This window comes from Gracilinanus agilis, chromosome 1 (genome assembly GCF_016433145.1).
Source record: "Gracilinanus agilis isolate LMUSP501 chromosome 1, AgileGrace, whole genome shotgun sequence".
Lineage (NCBI taxonomy): Eukaryota > Metazoa > Chordata > Mammalia > Didelphimorphia > Didelphidae > Gracilinanus > Gracilinanus agilis.
The window spans coordinates 683,696,362-683,719,896 of record NC_058130.1 but is presented as its reverse complement, the minus strand read 5'-3'; the positions used below and the strand labels follow the sequence as shown (position 1 = coordinate 683,719,896).

The window sequence follows — 23,535 nt, the reverse complement described above, 5'->3', positions numbered from 1 at the left end:
ATATTTGTTATCTTTGTGTACCTCATATTATATTATATTCAAATAGTATTTAATATTTGTTATCTTTGTGTACCTCAAAACAGTGAATATAGGGCTTTGTACAGTGTAGGCATTATGAAATCATATTTAATACACTTGAAAGGTAGCTTGGTCCAGTGTAAAGCAAGGTAGCCTTGGAGTTAGGAGGACATGAATTCAAGTTCTGACTTTGACATAAACCACCTGTGTGACCATGAGCAAGTCACATATCATCTTAGTCTTCCCAGGAAACTTTTTGAGAGTAGAAATCATAGAAGATAGACTGTGTCCCTGTGCCAGTAATTGATTCCATCTTCTTGTCTTTTAGGATCCCCATTTACTTTCTAAATCCAACTCATACATTGCCTCCTATAGCAGAATTTTCTCTATACCACTCACTACCCAATTGCTCCTGCCCCCAAATTTGCCTTGTAATTAATGTTGTTTATACTTAAATGTGTACATATTATCTCTCAATGGGATGTAAGCTCCAGGGAAAAGACTGACATATAGTGGGCACTTATTAAATTCTTGTTGAATAATTGGTTAAAAAGTTGACAATCTGGATGAGTGGAGGACATTTCTACACAGAATCTCCCCCAACTGATAAAAATCACACATCTATTTCATCACTCGCCTCCACCCCAAATGTTTACTATATTGTATGTTTCATTAATTAGCGACTACAGATTCAGTAGTTTATTCTATAAGTCTTTAATGAAGGTTTTTTTTTTCCCACAAAGATGAGATCGCCTAATTATTTGACATACATCGAGGTGTTAATTGGAATTATTATAGAAATATAAAAACACGAGCAGCTGGTTTTCTTTGTAAAGCTCAGGGCTCTGTGACTCAATCCTGTTAATGGTCATCAGTATTTTCAAAAGGCCAAGCTAGTGAGGCTCCAGCCTGCCTCTCTCAGTATTTTCCCAAAATGAAAACAAAATCCAAAACCTATGAAATTATCTGAACACTAGTAGCAATCAGAATAAGTAGAGAGGTTCAGAAATATGAGATGTTGTTTTATTGCATCCAGAGTGGAAGGGATGATGAATTCGTTCCCAAACCCCTAATTAGAAGGATTGTATTTCTAGTTCTATACGCTAGAGAGAATTCTAGTTCTATCTATTTCTAGCTAGCCTTGCCTTTGGACAGCACCACCCCACCCCCTCCCTGTCCCTGAGCAGTGTCCTTCCCCATCCCCCACCCCCATCCTCTTTCTGGGTTGTTCAGGAAAGTAATAATGAACTTGAGTGTGCTCTTCAAAGCCAACGCTAGTGATGTGAGCCTTGACAGGAAATGTGACCTCATTCTGTCTCTCTGCCTTGTGATTGCGTAGTTTTTGAAAGAAAACAAGCGGGGTCAGAGAACTCTCTTTCCTTTCCCAAGACCTTCAAGCTGTTCTGTCCGAGGGAAGCAGCTGGGGGAACAATGTTACAAACCCAAGAGAAGCTTTTGGGGAAGGTGAAGCTCTAGTGTACGTGTACGTGTACGTGTGTGTGCAAGTGGGCATGCATAAGTGCCTCGGGGTGTGCGTGTGTGTGTGTGTGTGTGTGTGTGTGTGTGTGTGCGTGTGTTTCTTTTAATAGCAGAGAAGAGCGCATTTATCTTGTTTGCAAAATGTCTACACCTGTTGACATTCTGATGCTTTTTTCAGCAGAGAAACAGCCAGTTCTAGGATTTCTTCCTTGACTGTCAGATCTGGAAAGCTTTGAATGCAGTCAATCTCTTGTCACTGTCAGTGGAAAGAAGACCTTCGGGATCCCCTTCAGCCTTACAACGTATGACACAATTCTTTCTTAGCGGCAGGCTTAATTGTTTGATGAGCCCGTTAGATCAGTTAGGGTTTTTCTTCTTCTTCTTCTTCTTCTTTTTGAATGGATTTAGAAGTGAAGACTTAATGGTTAGCAATTCTAGATCAAACGTAAGTCAGTGTAACTTCATGACTACAGAATGGAGTGTTTGGAGCAGCTTGCTTGCTAGCTACTGGAAGAGTTGTTATCTTAAAATTCAAATGAGTTATTAATGAGGAAGAGCTGCTACAGTTTGAAAAGTGCAAGCTTAGAACGATGCTGATCCCAAACCAAGATGATAGCTTTATTTTTATATTCAGCATCTCAGACTCATTAATGTCTGATTTTAATTGAAAATATGTTAAAGGAATTTCAGGGGGTTCAGTTACGATTGAAATTAATTAGAAGATTGCATTTACATAGCGGGGCTTGCTTTGCTCAAAGGAGAAAATTTTAAAGATAAAAAATATAGATATAGAAATGTTAGTTCTATTTTTGTTGTTTTCAAAACATTCTTTCTGGTACTGTTGGGCTTTGCTTGATTTCATATATTGCAGTCACACAAACAAAAATAAACTATTGCTACTGTTACATTGTTATACTGAAAGCCAGGGTAGCAAAATGAATAGAGAGTGAGGAAATCCTGCATTCAAATTCTGTCCCTGATGCAAGTCACATAACCTCTGAGTAAGGCAAGCAATTCTCAAAAATGATAAACGGACACCTAAGTTGCCAATCTGCATTGCAGGATGAAGTTTGTTACTGAGAAATTTATATACTAGAAATCACAAATACTAGAAAATTTAGGTTCAAATTTCAGCTCTGGTATTTAATATTACTTGTGTGATCCTGGGAAATTCATTTAATACTCTTTGCCTCAGTTTCCTCATCTATAAAATGAGCTGGAGAAGGAAATGGCAAATCCCTCTAGTATCTCTGCCAAGAAAATCCCAAATGGGGTCACAAAAAGTCATGCCTTTCACATTTCCCCTGTACTAATATGGCCCTATGGAAAGGACCTGGGGTCATATCTTGCTTATTATCTTTGTACTGAATAGAATATTCACCTAAATCTCAATTCTTCCTTTTTAAAATGGGGGAATTGGACTAGGTGGCATTCAAGGCTTAATTCCACTTGAAACTTATGACTCTTCTCCTTTTTGTCTTTCTCCTCTTCTCCTTCCTCCTCCTCCTCCTCCTCCTCATTATTATTATTATTATTATTATTATTATTATTATTATTACTATTATTATTATTATACCACCCCTCTGAAGTTCATTTTCTTCATGTGTAAAATTAGGGGCTTGGACTAGTTAAACCCTAAAGGCCCTTCTATTTTTCAACCTTTTTTTTTTTTTCAAATAGTAAAGCATACTGCATTTAGTAGCAGCTAACAGCATGTAGAAATGCTGGCTATGTGAATATCACCAGAAATTCCTATCATCTATATCCTTTTACTGATATTTTAATAGTGGTTGAAATGATTGAAAAATAAAATATAAGCACCTGAGAAACGGATTTATAAATACACCCTGAAACATGCATCAAGTCTATCCTTATTCTTAGGAGGATGGCGTTGCTCAGGCCTCTTATGAATGTTTATGCTGACACAAAATACATGACAGCCCTGGCATCCCCTGATATAGAAGTATGCATGATCTGGGTGACTGTACAAACAACACAGGCCCATATCCAAATATAGTTTGACAGTTTATAGCCAAGATGTACAGAAAAAATGTATTTTTCAGGTATTGTTTGCCATCTTCAATATTTGTGCATCATATCATATGGGCCTGCATGGTGTCTTTTTAGTGAATATATTTAAAAGAGAAGCTGTCACAATTTGAATCAGCCTATTGCTTAAAGAAAAAAAAGTGCAACATTTTCATGAATTGGGCAAAGCCATGAGAAATTTATTATAGAATTGCAAAGTTTGTAACAGACATCCTCCAGGTCCATCCCTAGCTGCCAGTCATATAGATATTTATTACTGCATGTCCAAATCTACTCTAAAGTAATTAGCAAAGGCCATCTGTTTTTCTAAGGATTGTTCTATTTTTAATAGAGATCTACCTTTTCTTAACCTCTTTTGCAGACAATCTGTGAAGTTTTACAAGTGGCCTTCCCAGCATGTACCGAATCTCTCAACTCACATCCACACCAGTAGCAAGTAAATGTCTTTTAGTTCTGTTCAGCACAATTACCTCCTGAAAGATTCCTTGCTTTGATTTTGCTGATACTTGTGCCATTAACCATCTGTCAGTGGTTTGCATTTCTTAAATGCCTGGGTATGCTTTGGCAATGAATCTGACTTCATTTCTTTCTTTGAAAGAAATGCAAGTTGTTGGTGGTTGTTGTGGGGTGTATTTTTCCTTTTTTTTTTTTTTGCTTTCAATGAAAAAAATCATTATTTTTTACATGTCTGTGCATAAAAATGAGAAAGGAGATTGTTTATCAGCAACAATTAAGATGCAAAACTCTAAGCATGGGGAAAATGCTGAATGATTTTGATAGCTACTTGCAAAAACAAGGGCGTTGTTCACATGGTGGCTGTTTCAAGTTTCTCTCTTCCTTCCTCTTATTTTTCCCTTAAACCACCCCCAATTTTGTTCCTTCCAACTTAAGCAGACTTATTTGAATCTTCAGATTCTCTTCTTTGGCACGTTAAACCTTGAAAGTAAGTTAAGAAATTTCCTCTGACTCCACCTAAAGTGTACCTCACTCTCACTTTTTTTTTCCTATTGCTACTTTACAAATCACTTTGTACCTATAAACAATCTCTATCTGCATTTATAGTGGAATGAACATCTTTTGCATAATCACAAAACTGGCAAGGATCCCAGAACTCCTCCAATTCAGTCTTCTGTCTTGAATCTTATAGATTGAAGCCAGTTGATGTCCAAGTTGCCGGAGATGCAATTAGTAAATACCATCTGCTTTGGTGTGTTTTTCCTCTTTTGAATATAAATCTATCTGTTTAAAAACATCTCATATAGACAGTCTGTGAAGCTAGTCTTGCCATCATCCACAAAAGCACTACTTCCAGGTTCATGAACTCCAAAAACCTCTTATCTTATCACAATTTACTATCAGTCCATCTCTTCCTCTGCTTTACAACCCCTAACCTTGTTTTGTATTCTCAATGTCACCTCCAGGTCCTTCATCTCCTCAGGTACTCCCCAGGCCATCCCTTATAGATAGTCACTAGATTCTACAGTCACCATCTTGATCTTTTGGTGAACCAGTTTGACATTATATAGACCATTTCTCTTGAGTCTCCAGACCCCTTATTCTATCACTAAACTTGCTATACCGACCTCTACCTTGAATTACTCCTACCGTCTATCTCCTTCACTCTTACTCACATGCTGCTGAATGGTATTGGAGAAAATTGTGCAACCATGCAGATGTGATTCACAACAAATGTAGGATGCATCATTTCAACTGAGTCTCAAGATGATATTTTTACACTTCCCTGACTGACTTAGTATTTCAAGTGGCTTTTCCAAACTTTCCATTTCTTTTCAGACCTTCTTTAGCTCTCTCTGCTCCCTGCCTCTCAGCTAAGAATCTTTCATATTTTACTAATAAGTAAAATAATCATCTGCTGATAGCTCCCTCTTCTCCCATCTTTCTCATCTCCCATTACTTGGGTGTCTCATTTACCCCTGTCTCTCACAAAAAGATAATCCTTCTTGCCAAGACAAACCCTGCTCCTTGCACAAGTGATTCTATTCTGCCTCAAAGAATGTCCCTTCTATAATCCCTGGTCTCTCACATCTCTAATCTCTTCGTGTTTACTGGCTGCTTCCCTATTGCCTACAGATATGTCTCAGCCTCTCCATCCTCAAAGAAAACAGTCAAACAAACAAACAAACAAACAAAAAAACCCTTCACTTGATCTATCTATCTCCCTAGCTATTAGTTACATCTTGGTGGTACAGTATATAGATTTCTGGATCTTGAGTCAGAAAGACTTGAGTTCAAATTTAAATTCAGATACTAACCAGGTGACCCTAGGGAAGTTACTTAACTTCTGTTTGCTTGAGTTTCCTGAACTATAAAATTGGAATAATGATAGCACCTACTTTCCGGGGTTGTTGTGAGGATCAGATCAGATGATATTTGTAAAGTGCCTGTCACATAGTAGATAGTAATGATATTACTATCATTATTATTATCCTATATCATTCTTTTTGTGTGGTGAAAATTTTCCTCTCACTGTTTTCTTAATTTTCTGCTGTCTGGTTTTCAACCTCATTATCCAACTGAAAGCACTTTCTCCAGTTACCAATGACCTCTTGATTGCCAAATCTTTTCCTTATTCTTCTTGATACCTCTGCAGTCTTTGACACTAGTGGTCACTGTCTTCTTGATATTATTCTCTCTCTACCTTTAAATGACACTCTGATCTTGGCTATCCTTCTAGCTAATTGATCAGTCTTTGATCTCCTTTTTCAGATCTTCACTGGGGCCACATCTGCTAACGTATGATCCCTAGGGTTCTGCCCTAGGTGGTTTTGTCTTTTCCATCTATACTACCTTACTTGGTGATCTCAACAGCTCCTGTGAATCCAATCATCATCATTGTGCTGACAAATCTCAAATATACTCTTCCACCCCTACCCTCTGTTGAACTCCAGTTTCAAGTCCCCAACTGCCTATTTAGATATTTCAAAGTGAATTTTTCTTAAACTCAACAAGTCCCAAACCTTTTCCCCCAAGCACTCCCCTCTTCTGAACTTTCCTGTTATTGCTAAAGATGCCACAATCTTCCTAGCTACAAAGACTTGCAAACTAGGGGTCCCCTTTGGCTCCTCCCACTCTGAACCCCACCTTCCCAGCCCTCCATATCCAATCTGTTGCCAAGTCCTGTTGATTTTTCACTAGCAACAGACCTCCCATATGCCCCCCTTCTCTCCTCTGACCCTGCCACCACCCTGGGGCAAGCCCTTATCACCTCATACCTGAACTATTCCAATAGCTTCCTGTTCTCTTTACTACAATTCATCCTACACTCAGCTGACAAATTGATTTTCCTTAAGTGCAAGGCTGACCATATTAACTCTCTATTAAAAAAAGGCAATAGTTCTCTATTGCTTCTAAGATCAAATAGAAAACCCTTTAATTTGCTTTTGAAGCCCTTCAGGAACTAGACCTTCTCCTCTGACTTCCAGTCCTCTTACACCTTACTCCTCTGTAATGTACCTCTCAGGCCAGTGACACAGGGATCCCTGCTATTCCTTTAAACAAGACATTCCATCTGCTTGGCATTTTCCATGCCTGTCTTCCATTGCTAGAATTCTCTCTTCCCTAATCTCTTCCTTCTACAAGAAGCCTTTCTAAATGCTCCTTAATTCTGGTGCCTTACTTCTGTTGATTATTTCCTATTTGTCTTATATTTTTATTGTCTTCCCTATGAGACTATAAGCTCCTTGAAGTCAGAGACAGCCTTTTTGCCTTTTTTTTTTTTTGGATCCCTGTTGCCTGGCATATCACTGGCTCTAATTAAGTGACTGACTGATATATATGTATGTGCTACACATGTATATTTGAAATACATACACATGCATATATGTATAATTTGTGTGATGTATATATACATACACACACATTCATGCAGGAAGATAGAGCCAGATTCATGTCCTCTCTGATACATTGCAGTGATGCTGCCAAGGTTACTTAATTTGTCAGTATCCAGGGGGCAGCTGGGTGGCTCAGTGGATTGAGAGCCAGACCTAGAGAGGGGAGGTTCTGAGTTCAAACCTAGCCTCAGACACTTCCTAGCTGTGTGACCCTGGGCAAGTCACTTAACCCCCATTGCCTAGCCCTTACCACTCTTCTATCTTATAACTAATACACAGTACTGATTCTAAGACAGAAGGTAGGAGTTAAAAATCCCCCAAACTGTCAGTACCCAATACTATTTCCTAAGACCACATGTTTCCAAGGACTTCTGGTTTGTGTCTGTGTTCAATTAATTAGCAATCAATCAACAAACATTTTTTTTTCAATTCCAGGCATTATATTAGTTTAGATGCTGGGGTTCCAAAGACAAAAGGGAAAAAATCCCAGTCTTCTGAAAACTTATATTCCACTGGGGGAGGCCATAAGTACACTTATGGTTCAGATATCTCTATGCCCACCAAAGCTGCTTTTTATTTTTGTATTCATAATTATAATTGCTTATGTTCAGGCCATACTTTGTATGGGACTTTCTAAATATCTACCTTGGAAGGTAGGTAGTAAAACTATTACTATAGTCATTTTATAGATGAGGAAACTCAGCTTCCACTTGAGATAGGAATCCACTTAGCTTGAGAGGTAGCATAGTATTATAGAGGAAAGAGTTCCTGACTTGAAATCAGGAAGAATCTGAGTTTGAATGCTGTTTTGGAAGCAATTGGTGACATGGCTAGAAATAAGTCACTTCACTTGTCTCTGGGGCTCAGTTTCCTCATCTATAAAGCAGAGATGATTATAATATTTGTAGTTCTTGCCTCACAGAGTTATCAGGAAGAGCAGATGAGTCAGTGCATGCAAAGCAGTTTGTTTAAATGTCAGCTATTATTATTAGGGGTCTAGAAGAAAATAATCACTGTGAGTCGTGAGATGGCTCCAGCCTTGACCTTCTGCTGCAGCCAGTTCATCCCGTTTTCTCACCATCCCATACTCTGTTAACTCTAAAATTATGTCACTTATGAAAATAAGAACCCACTTTTCTAACCCTCATTATTTTTTTAATAACAAAATATCTTCAATTTGCCCTAAGGAGGGAGGGCTTTGGTAGACAATTTAATTTTGCAAATTGCCCAGCAGGCCAAATACACAAGGCAAATAAATAAATTAACCATACTTGTTATGATGAATTTAGGGTTTCCTCCTCTTCTCACAAAATGTGATACTTCTCTATTTCACAGATCTCTGTTGGGTCGTAATGATTTATTCATGCCCCCTCTGGCCCTCATGAATTTATCTCCCAAGGAAAGCTGTACTCAGAGATCGTAGAGCAATAAGCCCGAAGAGACAGACAAAACACCCAAGGACATAGTTTGTTTCTGGTTGCTCATTTCCAGACGTTTTAGAGATTAATTTTTAAACCCTGTCTGACTTAAGTTTGGTGTTGTGGGTGGGACATCAAGCATTGGATTTTCACCCCAAATATAGAATTTTTACTTTAATATGTTTTCCTGTTTCATCAAACCTGCTGTATTTTTTTTCTCTCCTTTTCTTCTCTCTTGCTGGTTTCCCTAGGTTCTCCTAGACTGGAAAGAGAATCAAGTGGAACTTTTTCACCAAGATGCATTTTTCCAAGGTATTCATTCCAGCAGGATGTCATTTTTCTATAGGAAATTCTATACAATTTCTAACTTGTAGATCTGGTTCATTTATTGCTTGGTAATCATGCTAAAGAAATGTTCTTTCTAATGATTAAGCTGTGTTTTAGGAGGGTGTCTGTCTTATGGGGTTTTCTGGGCCATTCTTTCTTTAGTGGCTCTGAGTCAGACTATGGATCCATGCTGAATGGTGGTAGAAGCTTTTTGACTTGGTCCATTATGTAACTTGGAGGCAGTGAACTCCTTCATCCTGGAAGTGTTTGGGCCAGCTAAGTATTACAAAGGAAATAGAGAGAGAGATGTGTAATCATGAAGACCTGAGTTCAAACCCAACCTCAGATACATAATTACTTTGTGACCCTGGGCAAGTCACTTAACCTCTATTTGTCTCAGTTTCTTCATCTTCAAAATGAAGATAATAATAGAATCTACCTTCTAGGGTTGTTGTTAGGATGAAATGCAATAATAATTTAAATGGCCTAGAACAGTGCCTGGAACACAAAAACACAAAATAAAAGTTGTTGTTATTATTATTATGATTATTTCCCCCCAAGGTTGTTGAGAAGATCAAATGAGATAATAATTATAAAGTACTTAGCCTAAAGTGCCTAGCATATAGTAAACACTATAAAATTATTATTATTATTATTATTATTATAGTATTCCAGCGAAAGTAAGGTGACTTATAATCAAACATATTTTATGATAGATTCAGGCCCTGGACTTGGGGATCTAAACGCTTATTTTGGATAAGCCTCAGTTTACTCATTTGTAAAGTGTGGATACTTGTACAGTATACTTCATCAGATTGTCACAATGAAAGTGTTTTATAAATTTTATTTTATTATTATTGTTTTTTAAGTTTATTTTATTCCAGTAACCATTTTGTAAATTTTAAATCACTATAGAAATGGGAGCTACTTTTCTGACCTCCGGATTGCCTTCTATCGCCTAGATTCTAACATTTCATACTCCTTTGTGTTCCATAAGCATCTTGAGGCTAGAGATTAAATTTTATTTTGTCTTTGTATCCCCAGCACCTAGCACGGTGCCCCACACATAGTAGGTGCTTACTAAATGTTTATCAACTTCAGATATCTTTTGAGTTCCTTTACTGTGATAACATAGTAGCAACTTGGATAATAATCACTTAAGAACTCACATTCATATGAAATGCTGTTTAAAAGCTAAAAGGTCCTCCAAACCTGGGAGGTTATCTCAAAATTAAATTTGTTATCCCAAATTTTAAAAGTAGCACACATTCCTGTAACATTCTAAAGGTCTAAAAAGCACTCCCTTATAACAATCCTGTGAAGTAGATAGTGAAAATGTTCTTTCAGGGAGTTCTCTCAGACACAGAGCCTCATAAAAGTTAAGTAATATATTATTTAAAGTTAGAGCTAGTAAGTAGCAGTGCCTCCCTCCCTTGCTCCCTCAATTAACACTTAATAAGTATTTACTATACTGAACTGAGTTTGGAGTCAGGAAGACATCTTGGTGAGTTCAAATCTCATCTCAGACATTTACTAGCTGGTGACTGTGAACAAGTCACTTAGCCATATTTTTCCTCAGTTTCTTCATCTGTAAAATGAGCTGGAGAAGGAAATGACAAGCCAATCCAGTATCTTTTCTTTTTAAACCTTTACCTTCTGTCTTACAACCAATATTTTGTGTATTATTTCCAAGGCAGAAGAGCAGTAAGAGCTAGAATAATGGAGGTAAAGTGACTTGCCCAGGGTCACCCAGGTAGGAAGTGTCTGAGTCCAGATTTGGACCCAAGCTATCCTGTCTCTAGGCCACTATGCCAATGAGCTGCCTATTCCAGGATCTTTTCCAAGAAAACTCCACAAATGAAGAGTCAGACACAACTGAAATGAATGAATAATAACAATGTGCTAAGCATTGAGGATATGAAGAGGTAAAAGACAGCTCCTTAAGTTGTCCTCAGGGGATTTACTATCTAACTTAGACACAGAGCCTTCTGCTTCTCTGATCCAGTCCTCTTGTGTTTCTGGTGGGAAGGGGAGATGGGAAGAGCTGAAGCTCCCGTAAAGGGACCAGTCTCACAGCAACAAGAAACATCCATGGGGAGGGTGTTCGAATTGAAGAAATTTGGTACGGGGTGATTGATGTCTTTGTAAGCCCCCTGGAAGGAATCTGCTGAAAGACATGAGCTAAAAATTCCTTTGATGGTTACAGTATATTCAAGGTTGGAGCCAATAGATATGGGAGCTAGAGATAACTATGTCTCTTGGGGACAGTATCCACTTGAGTTGTTTTATCTTTTAGGGAATTAGCTTAAAACCCACCCAACAAAATGACAGTATAGTGATTTAGGAACTGGAAGGGCTTAGAGTCAAAAAAGGGAAAGAGAATTCTAAAAACCATAACAAGAAAATACACTAGGGAGACGCTGACCTTGAAATTTTATAAGACATTGCAACTGGAAATGAAGTACCTCCATTTGTATTGTGAGGGTACAAGAAGTTGTTAAGAGTGATGGGTGTCAGGGGGACCTAGGTTGAATCCAGGCTCTGATGGTTCCTATCTGTGTGGACAAGTTAATTCATCTCTTGGAGTCTCATTTTCCTCAACTATAAAATGAAAATTAAAAAAAAACAATCTTGTATCTCCTATTTTGAATAGGACAATAGTGGGTCTTGAATGGGATAAAGTATATTAAGCAAAATTTAAAGCATAATAAACATATAAGCTAAGTGGCTTTATGTTATTTTTTAAAACTTTAATGACTTAAAACTAATCTGGCCTCAGAGATTTTCTAGCTGGGGGACCCTGGACAAATCATTTAACCCTGCTAGCCTCAGTTTCCTCCCTGTTAAATGAGCTAGAGAAGGAAATGGCAAACCACTCCAGTATCTTTGCCAAGAAAACCTCAGATGAAGTCACTAAGAGTCAGGTACAACTGAAATGACTGAACAACAACAACTATTGAAGTATTTACTGTGTGCGGCACCCTATCGTGGATGACATGGGAGAGAACGTGGGACTTGAAATAAAAACAAACAAACATAATTCTAAACCTTTGCCAAGAAAACCTTGAATAGGTCATGAAGAGTTGGACATGCCTGATCAACAACAACAAACTTAAAACTCCATGAAGACTTTAGGAATGCCCTGTATGAAGCTTTACAGTTTGCAAAATATTTAGTTCAAAAATTAAGTAGTACAAGTATTATTATCCCTGTTTTAAGTTAGTACCACAGTATAGATTTGAAGCCAGGCTTCCTTACTCCAAATCTGGTATATTTTTGGGTCTACTCCACCTACATTAAGACTTAAAGAGCTTAAATAGGATGCAAAACATTACAACTACAAAGTTGTTATAAAGATCATATAAATATCATCTCATATCATAAATCACGTGAAAAAATGTTTCAGAACATTTCAGTTAAACACAATACTAGCTCAAGCTGTTATCATTGTAAGAGTCATTTTACATAGTGGATAGAGTCCTGGGACCTGGAAATTAAAAGGCTTGGTTTCACATAATGTTGTGGACATTGATTAGCCATGTAATCACTGGTAAGTCCTTTAGCCTCTCTGAGCCTTGGTTCCTTCCTCTGTAAAATGGGAATAGTGGAGTAGAGTATAGAGTACTGTGGAATGGAGTGCCTGATGGCAGGGAGATCCTTCATTCAATTTCTGCTCCTGGCATACATTCTTATTAATATGAGGGCAAATCATTCAACCTGTCAGTAGCTCCAGGTAACTCTTGACGGCTCTAATTTAGACTGGCTAAATTATATTAGTGGAAGTTAGTTATGCTTGATGGATCAATTTATTAGGAAGATACTTTGGAATTACAGAAGTCTCCAGATGGAGGGTAACAGAGCCTAGCCAGAGGAATGTGTGAAGGGAAATGTTAAATTGAATAGGAACCATTGCAGAAACAGGTAAAGAGAAGTCAGGCCCAGACTGAAAGAGAGAGCTGCTGGGATCTGGGAAGAAGCCAGCAAAGGTCAGTGTCAAAATGGCAAAGCAGATGAATTTATTTCTGGCTTTCAGAAAGAAAAGGACATGATATGAGAAGAAAGAAAGAATCACAAGAATCACAAATGAAAAGAATATTCTTCAGTTGTTTTCATTGTGTCTGTCTCTGTGGTTGTTTACTTGTTTTCAGTCATATCCAAATCTTCATGATATTGTCCTGGTTTGCCATTTCCTTCTCCAGCTCATTTTACAAATGGGGAAACTAAGGCAAACAGAATTAAATGGATTGGCCAAGGCCACAGAGCTAGTAAGTGTATGAGGTTAGATATATGTTATCTCATTTGATCTTCACAGCAACTATAGGACAAGAATTTGGGTACCATAGAAAGAAGACTGACCTGGGTGCCGAAAGAACCATATTTAATTTCTTATTCTGTCATTAATCCATTCTCAGTCTTTGGACAAGCTATTTAGCTTCTCTATACCTCAGTTTCCCTCTATCAATGAGGAAGTTGTTTTGCATAAAAATTTTGTAAATCACAAAGTTCCATCCAACTTCTTTAAATCCAACAAACATTTATTAAGAGACTATCACGTGTGGTGTATAGTGTTAATTACTAGAAGTGCAAAATGTATCTGAGACTTTGGTCCTGTCTTTATAGGACTTTCTTTCTAGTTAAGAGCTAAATGCATTTATTAAATGATTCCTACATGCCAGGCATGATGCTAAGCCCTAGGGGCTACAAAAAAGGAAAAAAACCCATAGTTCCTACCCTCAAAGAGCTCACATTCTAATGGGGGAGACAACATGACAACACCAATGTGCATATAAGATAGATATATAATAAGTAAGAATTCCTTTATGCAACCAATGCATTTTAAGAGTAAGATGAAAATCTAACAATATAGCAAATCTCATTATTCAGTAAGTATTTCTTATGTGAACATACCTCAGCACTTTATGACTTTCCTTAGGCTTATTAGAGTTACTAGCATCATAACTCTTATACTTTGGGACCATTATGGATAAGTAAATAGAGTTGATGAAACTGATTCTGAAAAAACTGTTACAACTGAGAACTCCAAACTAAGACTGATGCTAGAACTAATGCTTGACACAAAACAATGTAATGACTCACATGAACACTTCTCAGAGCAAGAATGAGTGCAATTGGGGGAAGCTACTGTGAGATTTTATGCTAATTGGAAAAATGGGTGGATTTAGTAAATAATTTTTAAAAATTATTTTACATAATTTTCTGCCTTCATTTTCTTTTTGATTGTCAGGATTTTTACGTGTATTCTTGTGTGTTTGATTTAGCATAAAATGAGGTCCTATTGTAGTGCAAATGGAAGGGAATCTGAAAGGAGTAGGTATTAGCATGAGGAGGGGGAGAGCAGGAATGGCCTCCTAATAATAAGTAGGATTTGACCATGAGTTTAAAGGTCAAAAAACCCCAGAGGTTAGAGTAAGGCCTGGAGAACAGTCTCCTACATGAAGACACAGTCTGGAAAAGGAGTGTCCCATTGGAGGAATTGATTAAAGATTGGTGCTGCTGGAAAGAAAGGAAGGAACCAGAACATAAACAAATCTGAATGCCAAAAGGAGTCTGTCTTTGATCATGGATGAGACAGGTGAGAAATTCTAAAGACTCTTTTTCCCTTACTCCCCAGATATACTTGTACTTTTCTGGATGGTGACCCACCAGTGGAATGTTATTCCACAAATCCTTTGACAGGTTCCCATTTCATCTGCCGCCGAAGCCCCCGGCTCCTCACCAATGGCTATTACATTTTGACAGAAGACAGCTTTCTTTCTGACGAAGATGGCAACATAACTCTCAGTCCCACTCAGACAAGTGTCATATACAAAGAGAATTTGGTCAGGTAAGTCAGTGGTGTCCTCGTTTCTAGAACATTGTGACAAGACTATTTAGAATGTTGGCTTGTGTGTCTTCAGGACTTCAATATTCACAATGTGTATCCCATCAAAATAAAATAATTCATTCCATTTTTCAGACTGGAAAAAGTAAATCGTAGAGAAGTTAAGTGAATTGTGAAAGATCACACAACTACCTAGAGAGGAAATGTGGAGCCAAGGTATAGAAAGCAGATCTTGGAGCTAGCTAGGAGTATATGGGTTTGTGGCCCATGTCTAATATGGGCTGGCTCAACCAAGATGTCTGATGTCCAAGTGTAGTAGGCCAGTGGTCTACCAAGTGGGAGAGGAGGTTGAAATGACCTCACGGGGAAGTGACTTGATCCTCTCGGATTAATCAATCTTCAATTCGATCATTAACCAATGAGAGTGTGCTATGTTCTCCCCTATCCCCAACCCCTTCATCCCCTTCCATGTCAGCTCTGGGCTTATCTCCAAAACAATTATATAATATCTTAAATACTCTACCATTCTGACCCCTTCCTCCTCTGACCTTCCATTACTGCATAAAATGAATTCCATAGAACAGTTATAACCTGCTCTAGCCTAGATATTTGTAGTACGTACACAGGCAAATTTCCCTATGACCCCAACTCTCCCCCTCATCTATTATCTCATGGCTATAACAGACACAACTCAGTGGTGGGCTCTGAAATCTTGGGCAGTGGCTGTTGAGTAAGCCTCTAAAATATTCTTTTCATTTGTCAGTGGGATAGTACTAATAGCAGAGGATGAACAGGCAAGAATGGGATGTGACTGCATTATTTCTCCTTTCCTGCAATCCAACGCCCTTTACAGAGGGCTCTATTATTTGTCCTGTCACCCAGACTCACAATCCTGATATTATCTAGGATTCCTCAGTTTCCCTCACCCCACACATCTAATCAGTTGCCAGATTTTGATGTTTCTATCTCCCCAACATCTCTCACATCTAGCCCTTTCTCTCTAATCCTCTACCACCATGCTAGGTTAGTCCTTCATTGCCTCTTCCTGGACTATTACTATAACCTTCTACTTGGCCTCCCTTGTCCCTCTCTATACATTCCCAAATCTGATGCCAGAGATTTTCCAAAAGCTTTGGTCTGACCATGTCACACTTGCTCAATAATCTTCATTGGCTACCTATTGACTCTAAGATCAAATAATGACTCCATCTTTATCTTATCCTTTACATTTTAAATTAATTTAAAGTTTAAAATATCTATTTTGCATAGTTTAATAGATGTATACAATTTTAAAATGAGTAAATATAATTTTTTGAAGGGGATATGCTTGAAAATTTTTTACCAAAAGGAGTTTGTAATAAAAAAAAGTTTGGAAACCACTGCTCTGGGTAACTCTCCAAAAGCATAAGTTTCAGAGAAGGTGCCAACCTAAATTGGTAGAAGTTCCCTTGCCTGAGAATTATGAATAGCAAAGAAGTTCCAAGTTTAATCCCTGTCTCCACTTTTATATAATCAGACTTGGGATTTGAACATTAATGTCTTTCCTGACACCCACACTCCTATGTCCCTATGAATGCTATTCTTTAGATGATATTTGCTCTTTCTCTCTTTTAAATATCTGGTAACTACCCAGAAGGAAGGTTGGTTTGTTTTTTTTCCTTTTCATGTATGGTTTCTAAAGAACTAGAAAGAAGAAGACCTAGAGGCAGGTGGCAAAGTGAATTATTATGCTGTAAACTCAGATACATATCAATATCTATATGATAAGGAAGGCAATAAGGAAGGTATCTGAGTCATGAGGGTGACCAGTTGGCAGCTGACAAATGCATCAAACTCAAGTCTAAGCTTGGACTGCCTACAGCCAGCAGATGACATTGGCTGGTGAGTAGAGGTCTCTGATTAGCCATCATGACTAGTGCAGAACCCTAGAGTGATAAAGGAAAGACAGTCCCTGTTTAAGACCATGATACTTTGAAGCCATACTTCCTACAGGACTTGGAATTTTAGAGAATTTCCACTGACTAGGTATAGATGGGTTCTCCCCATTCTGTTATGTCCCCAGGAGAGTCACATCCCAGTCTGAGGTGATATGGTACTGGAACTCACTAGAAGGATGGAAGAGTGGTAACAAATTTGTATCCCTAGGTCAACACCAGCCATATCTTCGACCATGTTTTCCAAAGCTTTCCCTAGGCTAGGATATTTGGGGGTCAAAATTCAAAGGAAATTGATAGAGGTTGAGATTTTTTTTAAAAAAGAGTAAATAATTAGGGTAGAAAGTAACTAGGACAGGGCTAGGAATAACAGTAATTGTCTTTAGTAAATGTCTTCAGGCTCATCAGTCAGTTAATAAACATTGCCAAGCACCTATGTAGCAGGTGTTGGACTAAATACATGTAAAAAATTACTGGATGATATACACTAAATAAGTTTTTTGTCAATAGAGGTGACAGATATTGAAGAGAAAATCTGTGTATCATGCAAAGTATTAGGCTTGACTCAAATCTACCCCTAACACAGATGATTGCTAAGATTTGTTTAAGTTTTAAACACCATGAATTGGTTATGGGAGAAGGATGAGCAATGGCCATTTATTTTATCTTTGTAAATAGTATTACGTCTCACAGGTCTTGGTTCATTAAATGTAGGAATTCAGTTGAAACCTGAAAGAGGTAGCCTTAGAACAAATGAGAAATATTACTTTATATCCTGAAAAGTAAAAATACAAAGCCTATTACCTGCAGAAAGTATCAAAATTTAAAAATATAAAGAGATCCAGGAAAAGCTTTAGTTTAATTACAGAATCATAGAATTTTAGAACTGGAAAGAACCTTGGAGATTTAATACAACATTTTTATGGGGGAAAGATCCATAAAAAAGAAATTAAGGTTGTTTTAGAGTCCATTTATAGTCAAAATCAACATCCATTAAGTGCCTACTGGGTTGTGAGACCCAACCAGCTGCTGGGGATTTAAATTTCTTTTTCCTTCCTTCCTTCCTTCCTTCCTTCCTTCCTTCCTTCCTTCCTTCCTTCCTTCCTTCCTTCCTTCCTTCTTTCTTTCTTTCTTTCCTTTTTTTTTCATCTACACTTGTTATTTCATTTATGGAGGCACTTTCTGTTGAGGAAATTACTTCTACCAATTCAGTCCAATAACTTTTCTAAAACTCATAGATTAGAGAATCAGTGGTTAATTTAGGAGTTAATTGAGACCTTAAGTGATAAGCCCAAGATCACACAGTCAATACATGTAGGAAGTAGACTTGAATCCATTTTTTATTTTGTTTTATTTTTTTAATAATTACTTCACATTTATTGAGGCAAAATACAATTGCATAGAACACACAGTCACACTCTGCCCTCAAGGGGCTTACAGTCTAAGAAGAGACAGACAAATCATTAATTATTTGAGGGAGGGAGTTATTTTTCTGTGGTTTGGTTGGTGCTTTTGGGTAGGAGAGAGAACACGTCCATTTGCCTTTCCCCTTGCTGGAAAAAATAGAGAACTCAGAAAAGAGAACAGATAAACACTGGTCCTGAAAGCAAAAGCAGGGGAAAGGGAAGAAAGATAAGGGCACAGGGGAACCAGGAGAGCAGGGAGCATCTGGGGACTGTGCTTTTCTCATTCATGACCTCCTCTTCTGTTACCCATCATTAATGGTCAGGCAACTCTGATGGCGAACCTGCAGGCCAGATCCATGAGAAGCTACTGCAGAGTCATGGAACCCAGGGGGTCCTACCCCACTCCCACTTCATCCAAGATAGAGAGAAAAGGGTTGCATACACAATGCTGCTGCAGAGTGACTCCAAGGCCAATTCTTTGCTTCTCTGGAACTGAGGAGGAAACATTCTCTGCCTTCAGAAAGCTTACAAAGGGAAATACAACACAAATTTGGAAAAATAGATACCATTTGTAACTGGGAAAATCAAGTATGGAAGACTCATGGGATAAGTGGCTCCTTGGCTTAATATCAAGGGGCTATGAGGATCCCAAGATCAAAGATGAGAGAGAAATGAAGTTAAGGTATGGAGAATGACTTCTGGGAATGTGTGGAAATAGGAGCTGCACTAGTCAGTTGCTTGTCAAATTTAGGCTGGAATAGAGAATACCTCATGGGCAGTAATATGAAATGTAACTGGAAAGTTAAGTTGGAATCAGATTGTGGAAAGGGAAGGGAGTTAAATGCCAGGCTGGGTAGTTTTAATTTTGTCCTCTAGGTAATTAAGTCACTGAAGGTTGTAGAGGAAGGGAATGATGTGCTCTTACCAGTGGCATGAAGAAGATTGCTTTGGCAGCTGTAAAGAGGATATTGGAGAGTAGAGAGATTCAAGAAATAGAGTCAACTTCTGGAACTCTTGCAGTGGCCTGAGAAGCAAAAAGAAACTGAACTAAAGAGGGTTTATCTGATAAAGAATTATCTGGTAAAGAAAGGGACATATGCAAAACATGTTGTGAAGACAGAATTAATAAGACTTGATTATTAATTGGATATGGAGGGATGGGAGGAAAGGAAAGACAGGCTTAGTTCTGATATTATGAAGTAGTATGGTGATACCCTTAAGAGAAATAGGGAAATTTAGAGGATAAGTAGATTTTTTTGATGGAGGAGGGGAAGTGAGTTCTAGATATCTTAAGTATGAAACATCTGTGGAGCAACCAGGGAGAGCTACCTGGCTAAAAATATGTGACTAAAGTTCAGCAGAGAGATTAGGGTCAAATATTGTTGTCTATGACCTCATGTGGGGTTTTATGAGCAAAGATAATGGAGTGGTTTCCTATTTCCTTCTCTAGATCATCTGAGAGATGGGGAAACTGAGGCAAACATGGTTAAGTGACTTGTCCAGGGTCACACAGCTAGTAAGCATCTGAGGCCAGATTTGAACTCTGGAAGATGAATCTTCTGGACTCTAGGCCAGGTACTCTATCTACTTTACCATTTCATTGCCCCATCTTTTTACTACCCTGGGGAAAAGCTTTTTTGATTGGTAATTGAGTGAGCACAAATTTATTTAAGTAAAGAGTCTGTCCCAGACCAGACTATAGTTCATTTTATCCTGCCCTGCTCCATCATCCATCTATCTATCTATCCATCATCAACCCAAGCCACCTACATGTATCCTTCCCTTTTTTCTCTGCCAATTCTCCATTCTCCACATTTTGACCTCTTCATCTAGGCCCAATAATTAAGTTAATAATTCCATTATTTCTGGAAAGGGTATGCCAGTTAACTGCTCAATGGATCAATTCACATCCCCTGGACCTCCTCAGAATAAAAAAAGTCCTTCCCTGGTCACTACCCCTACCAAATATATTGTCTCCACTGTCAGAATGCAATCATTTTTATATTCCCAACACTTAGCAGAAAGTCCAGCATAAAGTGGACAATTATAAATATTTGTTAAATTGAACTGAATTTTATCTAGCAGAAGCATTCTTAATATCCTCAATTTTTCCAATGTGGGCTGTCAATTTATTCTAAGTAGTCATGGATTTCACTGAGAAGTGCTTGGATTATGCAGTGAGCTACAGTGGTATTCATCAAAAGGAGTATCTGAGAAACCTCACGTATGAATGAATCAACTGAAAAATGACTGAACACATTCAATCTAGAAGAATAGTGGAGGAGATAAAATATAAAGCTCATTTTGGGGTCATCTGATTGGCTACTGAACTGGAACTCCCTGTTATACTAAAAGAATGACTTGCCCTGGCTTCCTTCTGACTTTAAAATGTAAATAAATGTCCCTGGAGAAGGAGTCACTGACAACAGAATTGAGCAATCCAAGGTGTTAGTCACCATTTTCCAGCTCAGCAGACAACTGAGAGATTCAATCCAGTAATAAATAATATGGCCAGAAGCTGGCTTGACTGGCCTCCAAGCTTCCACATTGTCTCCAGGAATGACCTGAACATTCTCTAAAAGGGAGCTGTAGGGTCAAGGGCACCTAGTACATGCGCAAATAATACAAAGCAAATGGAGGTAGAGAACATTGAATTAGTTTACAAATGCCTCTCTCTGGACAGAAACTGAATATGTACAATGAGTTGAGCTTAGAATTGAGTAGGAGGAAAAAAATTAGGCAGGATTGTTTTTTGGAAAATGTTTTTTAGAACCCCAAGCTGTTCTCTGTCACAAAAATCCAGCTTTTAGCAGTAGTAATTTTCCAGTGATGCAATGTGGCTTCAAATCATGGAACACTAGAATCTCTGAAAAAACAAAATTGTGGGTGACCCCAAGAAAAATAATGAGACACATGGTGGTTCTGGTGGGATGGGTTGTAAGTAGGTCACAGTAGCATATTATGAATAAATATATAAATGAATGAATAAAAGCATTTATTATTACATGCCAAGCACTGCGCTAGGGACTAGAAATAAAAATATAAAAGTAAGACAGTTCCTACTCTCAGTGAGCATCTATTCTAAAAGGGGAGACAACAGATAGAGAGTTGCAGTGTCTGAGGAAGGGAGTTAAGGCTTGGGAAGACCCAAAGGTGTCAAACAATAGGGTAATCCATCAATATGTCTTCAGTGGTAACATTATTTGATTGTAATTCTCAGAACAAGAGGTGGTAAGATGGGGGGAGGGAATTGTATTCAAAGCATAACACAATGGATATTATCTAGGAAAAGAATGACTGAAAAAGGAGGTAAAAGGAGGTAAGCCAGTCTAGTAATAAAAACAAGGAATAAGAAATTGTCCAAAAAATAGACTTGTATCTGTGGAATTTTAAAAGATCAGGAAATCTAAAGGAAAGCTTCCAGTCCATTTGGTGGATTCTTAAAGAAGGATTAGTAAAATCCAGTTTGCAAAATGTAGAATGTAAGGCAAAGTAGAATGTGGCCAAGAATCACACAGGATAAAAAGACATGAATTGGTTGCCATAGAAACCACTAGAGGAAGTGGACACATCAGATTGTGAGTCCATTAAAGAACTGTCACCCTAGAGACTAAAAGCCTCTCAGCTGTCTTACCAATGATTGCTGTTGGTCTCAGTAAGGATCCTAATAAGTATCTTAAATGCATCAGCACAAGTCATCCTTATGCCCATGAAGCAAGATCTTCAAATTCAGATCATAGGTGGTGGAATTTGCTTTATTATCTGTGTTGCTGATAGACAGAAAATTAGTTGCAGTAATGCATCACATTTGTAAAGTACCTTCACAACTATTTTTTATTTGATTCCTAGACATCTATGAATTAGAAGGGATCAAGAGGTCATCTAGTTTAACCCTCTGCCCAGTGGACAGATATCTTCTTATGACAACCCTAAAAAGAATTCATCTTATCTTTATTCAAAGACAGTGACTCTGACAGTTCAATAGGCTTTATATTATTAGTTTCATTTTCTTTATGGAAAATCTAATGGTTGGGGAATTTGATGTCACAGAATTATAAGGGACCTGAGAGGCAATCTCATCCAATCTGTACCAGACTGAAATCCATTGTACAATATTCCTGACCATTTTGCCTTTCTTTTGACCATTGGTCTTTCTTTGAAAAAATTCCAAGGAGGAGGAAACCCAAGTGATTCTAGAGGAAGCCCACTCTACTTTTGGATAGAAGTTTTCCCTTACCATTCGACCAAAATTTGCTTCTTTATAGTTTTCACTATTGTTCCTAGTTCTGACCTCTGACCAAGCAGAATAAATATATTTTCTCTTCTATAAGACAATCCTTCAAAAGCTTGAAGTGACTTGTCCAAATTAATTCAAGTAGTAAGTAATAGGACTGGGACACTAACTCAGTTCTAATATTGGTACTTTAGTGCCCTCTCACCTATAAAGCTCTAATCCTTTACATGAAGTATAAAACTTTTTTCCATGAATGATTTCTAAAGTTCTTATGTGTTTAATAAATAAAAGTTACTAGCTACTCTTAGCAATACAATAATCCAGGACAAGTCTGAAGGATTTATGACAAAGAATGCCATCCACCTCCAGAGAAAGAACTGTAGGAGTCAGAATACAGATCAAAGCAAACTATTTTCTGTATTAGTTTATTTATCTTTTAATTTACGGGTTTTGGTTTTATATGAGTATTCTCTCACTACAATGACCAATACTGTATAATACAATATAATACATGTATAACTCAAATCAAATTGCTTACCATCTATGGGAGGGGGACAATTCAGATCTTATAATTACAATTATAAATTATAATATAATTGGAAAAGGTATGTTGAAATGATTGTTACATTTAATTAGGAAAATAAAATAGCAAAAAAATAGACAAAATGAAAAAAAATGGAAGTTACATAATATGATCTCTCCCATCTCTCTGTATTTTCAAAGGCTGTCCCCCATGACTGGAATTCTCTCCTTCATAATCCTCATTTCCCTGACTCCTGTCTTCCTTCAGGCCCCAAGAAAAATAGTTTTCCATATGTATCCTTTCTTTATCCTCCTTATTGATTATATCCAATTAAGCCTAATATATCTTGTTTGCACAGAATTGTTCACTTGATGTTTCTTAGTTAGATGGTAAGTTCCTTCGGAGTATGGTCTGTCTTTTTTTTTTTTTTTTTTTTTTTTTTTTTTTTTTTTTT

At 37.7% G+C, this 23,535-nt stretch overlaps 1 protein-coding gene across 1 annotated transcript in view; it reads left to right on the top strand.

Annotated features, from left to right (window-relative positions):
* The first annotated feature begins 1,733 nt into the window (after positions 1-1,733).
* The window catches only part of TMEM71 (transmembrane protein 71), a 46,554-nt gene continuing 24,752 nt past the window's right edge, over positions 1,734-23,535 (top strand). The window contains 6 exon segments of the mRNA XM_044684349.1: positions 1,734-1,799; positions 3,908-3,920; positions 3,923-3,982; positions 9,067-9,127; positions 14,775-14,987; positions 16,846-16,865. Of these exon segments, the coding sequence (XP_044540284.1) occupies positions 1,734-1,799; positions 3,908-3,920; positions 3,923-3,982; positions 9,067-9,127; positions 14,775-14,987; positions 16,846-16,865 (433 nt within the window).